Source organism: Akebia trifoliata, chromosome 15, assembly GCF_017979445.1.
Source record: "Akebia trifoliata isolate Shusen 1 chromosome 15, ASM1797944v1, whole genome shotgun sequence".
Lineage (NCBI taxonomy): Eukaryota > Viridiplantae > Streptophyta > Magnoliopsida > Ranunculales > Lardizabalaceae > Akebia > Akebia trifoliata.
In genome coordinates, this window is record NC_141389.1 from 28039732 (window position 1) to 28045104 (window position 5373).

The window sequence follows — 5373 nt, forward strand, 5'->3', positions numbered from 1 at the left end:
GATGTATGGTGTTTTCTTTGATAAAGACATTAATAATTATCTAATTAATCTCTTGATTAATTTAGAGTAATAAAGGAATTAAAGAAACCTTACCACCTCCCCCTAAAAGCAGCCAAGGAAGCAAGAAGACTAATGTAGGAACTCTGGTAGAATAAAAATATGGAGAAAGTGTGTGAGAGAGATGGGTAGTAAAAGTTATATTTTTTATCTATTTTATTTACAACCCTTCTATGGTATCTATATAAATTCCCATTCTCTCAATCGTCAAGACTCATCAACACAAAGTTTTCCATCTTCATCACATCAAAATGATGAATCCTCAGCCTCAACTTCAGTTTCTTCAACCCTCCTGGCCATACTACAACACCATAGACCCATCTCTTGATGAAGCTTGTTTCTATAATCTAGACATGGATGCCAATATGGGTGATTGTGATTTCTCTTCTTCATTAATCACTGAGGACTCTTCTGATGTTTCTTCAATCTTGTACTCCCCTACCATTTTCCCTGATGAGTTACTCAATCTGCCTGTTTTTAGTGATGATGTTCAATCCATGTTTCCACTTGAACAATTTTCACCAAATTTTGAGGTGGATCCTATTTCAAATGAAAATTTCATGATTGATGATATTGAAGATGTGTTTGGATTGATGGAGGGGAGTGCGGGTAGTCTTCCTTCACAACAATATGTAATTGAAGAAGAATATGAAGGGAGTCTAAGCTCATCGATGAAATATAATGAGATGTCATCACTTGTTTTACCTAGTGAAGACATGGAGGTAGATAACCAATCGAGCATTTCTTGTCTACTCAAGGCATATGGCGAAGCAATGGAGAATGAGCAAGTAGTGCTGGCCAAGGTGATTTCGAAGCGCGTAAGGGAGAAAGTTAGTCCACTTGGAACGACGATGGAACGACTTGGATATTATTTGTTCCAAGCCTTGGACAATCAAGGTGACTACCTAATACAAGAATCAAACAAGAATTATGAGGCAGCATTCAAGGCCTTCTACCAAATATTCCCATACGGAAGGTTCGCTCACCTCACATCAAACTTAGCGATCCTCGAAGCGATGCCTGAGGATGCTAAAATGATACATATTGTTGATTTTGACATGGGTGAAGGTGTACAATGGTCTCCTTTGATCGAGGAAATAGGGCGACGAGGACGAGCAGTGAAATTGACATCGATAACGTTCAAGGAGGAAGATTGCAGTAGCATTCATCCTCAGTGGAGATTCAATGAGACAAAGAGGCGACTTTACGATCATGCCGAGTCTTTCGGTATAAATCTGAAGGTGGAAGAGATGGACATGGAGGAGTTAGTGAAGAGGAAGAAAATGGGCGTGGGAAGAGAGTGGTTGGCCTTCAATTGTATGGTGGGTCTCCCACACATGAGGAGAGGGAGGAGTAGAAGACAAGTACAGGAATTTCTAAGGGTAGCTAAGGAGATGATTAACATGTCTGACAGTAATTATAGTAACAATGGGATTATAACTTTTGGGGATGGAGATGGTGTGGAGGAGAGAATGAGAAATTGTTGTGGGTTTGGTTCTTTCTTTGATGGGTTTCTACTACACTTCCTTGCCTTGTTTCAATCAATGGAGTGGAATTTTCCTTCCCACCTTAGTGAAGCAAGAATAGCCATGGAGTGCCTCTTTGTGGCACCTTATGTCTCTTCTCTTGTTTGCTTTGGTCAATGGGAGGAGACCAAAGAAGGTTGTGTTCTTCAATTTGGGGATGAGTTGGAGGGTTGGAGATTTAGCAAAGAGAACTTGTTGCAAGCTAAAGAAATGGTGAAAGAAGGGGAGAGTCTATATGGTGTGAGGGTTGAAGTAGAGAATGAGAATGTGATGGTCTTGGAATGGATGGGAACCCCATTAGTGAGAGTTTCCACTTGGAGATGAGGAAAAAAACACAAAAAGAGATTTAGGTCTCATATAATGATTCGATACATGTACATATATTTGTTTGAATTAGTTGGCATTGATTTGATTATAATATAACATAATGGTATTAGGCATTTTTTGTATTAATGGTTGGTTTGTTATTGTTATTTGTGATCTTTTATTTAAGTTAATTTTGATATCTTCAAACTGATGACACCACTTAAATCATGTATTCCATGATAAAAATACGTAAATGACTGAAATACCTTCATCTTCAACATCCTGCCAAGACCATCGTCTTCAACATGTTGGGTAATTTTTTATTTTTATTATTTATCTTTGTCTTGTACCGCAACATTCTCTCTCCTTTAACGTTCAAATCTCAAGAACAGGATAATGCTATCGAAGAGATTTACAACGATGTGATTTTCAGAAGAATAATCAATGGATATTTGCAAGAGGTTGAATATGAGACCATTTTGGTCATTTTCGTTTGTCTCTCATAAAAAGACCTCAGTCAAGGGGTATGCCATCAGATGAGATTTTTGTAAAACAATAACACTGAAGTGACCTCAGGTTGGAACCTCATATTTCACTTCTTGACGTGAAAGTTTATGAGAACCATAGATGACTTTCATCAAGATACGAATGAAAAAGCAACTATGATTCCTATCCTCTTTCACGTCAAGAAGTGTGATATGAGGTTTCAACTTAAGGTCACTCCAGCACGACTCTTTGTAAAATGGAATAGGTTTTCTATACCTCTAAACTATAAATGGTAGGCCCACTCCCACCAATCCCCTTTACATGTAATTAATATGAATAATGATGAATGCACGCGATTTTCGTAGGCGGTTGGTTATGTGTAAACAGCATGGAACCATAGATCATTTTCACGTTCCATTCCCTTTCCTTGTCAGCCGAGTACCTGACTGCATACCAAAACCGCGTGCATTCATTATGACTCAAATAATATGTCATTCCGAGATAAGATTTTTGGGCATTTTTAGGCCCTTTCCCAGCCAAGATTTAATGGATTTTATTTGAATTTTTTTTACCCCATTCCTACCTTTGCAGGCTTAAATCAAGGCCTTATCCCTTACTTTTTTAGGTGGGCCGGATTGTACATTTTAGACATTTACCCACCCCTTGGAGTATTTTTGGCCCAACCTTACCTTTGGGGGCTTAAATCAAGCCCGTAACCCTTATTTTTTGGGCTAGAATAAGCTGGATTAGGGAACTAATGGGCCCAATTGATAGGATTTCATGCAGGGCATGATGAAAATTGCTCTAATCTAATATCTGAAAATTACAATGCTGTTGACTTTTTCTTGTGGGCCGCCAAAGAATGGCCCCTGCCTTGAGGGTAATTTTGTAAATTGGAGATACCATTCAATACACGCGCACTCATGTGATTGGTGAATCTCGGATTTTATCAGCAATTTTTTTTCTCCCTAGAAGTGGGTCGCTCCTCAATATGCAGGTGGTATGTTTCTATCTCTCTCTCTCTCTCTCTCTCTGTCTTTCGGGAGGAGAGGGGGGGGGGCTCTTTTTTTGATGAAAGAATGTAATTTGTAACACAGAGTCTTCTCTGTATGGTAGAATTGGTGTGGATTTGTAGACGTACCTCAATCTTGAAAGAGATATATTTATCTTTTTTCGATGAAAGAATGTAATTTGTAACAGAGAGTCTTCTCTGTATAGTGGAATTGGTGTGGATCCGTGGACGTATCTCAATCCTGAAAGCATCACATAAATCTTTTTTGGATGAAAGAATGTAATTTGTAACACAGAGTCTTCTCTGTATGGTAGAATTGGTGTGGATTTGTGGACGTACCTCAATCTTGAAAGAGATATATTTCTCTTTTTTCGATGAAAGAATGTAATTTGTAACAGAGAGTCTTCTCTGTATAGTGGAATTGGTGTGGATCGCATCACATAAATCTTTTTGTTTTCTTTGTATGATTGCGTCTTTGTTTATTTCCTTAATAATATTCTTGAATCGATTTCTTTACAACGTATATCATGGAGTTCAGTTTTGAATTAGGTGCATGTTTCAAAATTTTGGAAAATATATTTTTAAATTGATATTGGTGAATATTTAAGATGGGTCCTATGTTTTCAAACTGATGATGTGCCCCCATTTGACCTTGGTTGTCTCTTACAAACTAAAGAAAATAACCCAAATGCCCTCCTCATCGTCATTGTATCCAAAGAAGTTGAAGATGACTGTTTCTCGAAAGAAAAATAAAAGATTAGAATTAAAATTCAAGGTTTTTCAGATTGTTTTTGTCAATATAAAGAGGCAGTTCCTTCGATTCTTTGAATTGGGTTGGCCCTAGGGTTGTCAATGGTTCAGATCCAAAATCCGACCCATTAACATTAAATATGGATCGAAGACTTGAGTTATGATAATGATCCGATTCCAAATGGTTCCAAACCTATGAGATTGGTTCTGGATCAACAATCTGATAGAGGACCGAATCGATAAAATGTGAGAAAGTGTATCCATTTTGTTTAATATATGAAATTTACTTAGATTTTGTATATCAATTCCGGTTTGAGCAATTGGATCTTAATATAAAATCCGATCCAACTAGAGTCCGATCCAATGCTTATGAGAGGTGGGCCAGAGAAATTACAGAGGGAACTTGCTTTGGGTCTTCCAATAAACAACTCCCTTTATGTTTGGTCTGGTCCCACATGTTATTACCCTTTTGATACTAAATTAGGCTCAATAAATAGAAACCATTTTTTACTTTTTATGGTAAGAACGTTTCATACAAGGAATCTTGACCGTCAACAAAGCATGGGCCCACTGAAGATGAGTATCTGAAAAGCACCGTGTTACCTACGTTGCAGCTTTGATCCAGCTGTCCCATGTGTTGTTCCAGGTTGGAACTTTTGGAGTCCCCCTAGTTTTTCCAATAGAGTCAGGCTAGCCTGACTGACTTACTAAGATTTCAAAATTTTCACAGGTCTTTGGGGCCCACATGGATTATTAAATGGGCTCTCTAGATTTCATGGAAAAACTCAGATTAAAAAAAAAAATAAGAAAAAAGTTTGATCCAAGTTGTTGAGAATAGACGGTGACCAAACTTCCAAATTTAAAATGAAAATGAAAATTAAACGGTGAAAAGTATTACATCGTTATGAAATATATAATTTTTCACCGTTGAATTTTAAATACTTATAGATCTTTGCTCTTCAAGATGCAAATATTTATAATGTTGGTTTACAATCATTTATGTAATCCATTAATCACGGAATGGATTGTTTCGAGCTTGTAAGCCAATCTACTAGTAAGTCGACTTGATTGCAAAATTACAATTACATTATCTAATAGCCCATCAAAGTCTCTCTCCAAAGCCCCCCTTACTACCTAAATGTGTAACTTTCTCCATCATGACATTTAAAAGGGAAGCGGATCATCTGTTTTTCTTATAATTCTGTCATTCTGTGAAAATTGAAATTTTTGACAAAC

General features: G+C 37.2%; 1 protein-coding gene across 1 annotated transcript; it reads left to right on the top strand.

Moving 5' to 3' along the window:
• The first annotated feature begins 311 nt into the window (after positions 1-311).
• LOC147385028 (protein NODULATION SIGNALING PATHWAY 2-like) lies at positions 312-1907 on the top strand. Its single transcript, XM_086425000.1, has one exon. It carries the CDS (start codon positions 312-314, stop codon positions 1905-1907), a length of 1596 nt encoding a protein of 531 aa, XP_086281126.1.
• The last annotated feature ends 3466 nt before the right edge of the window (positions 1908-5373 follow it).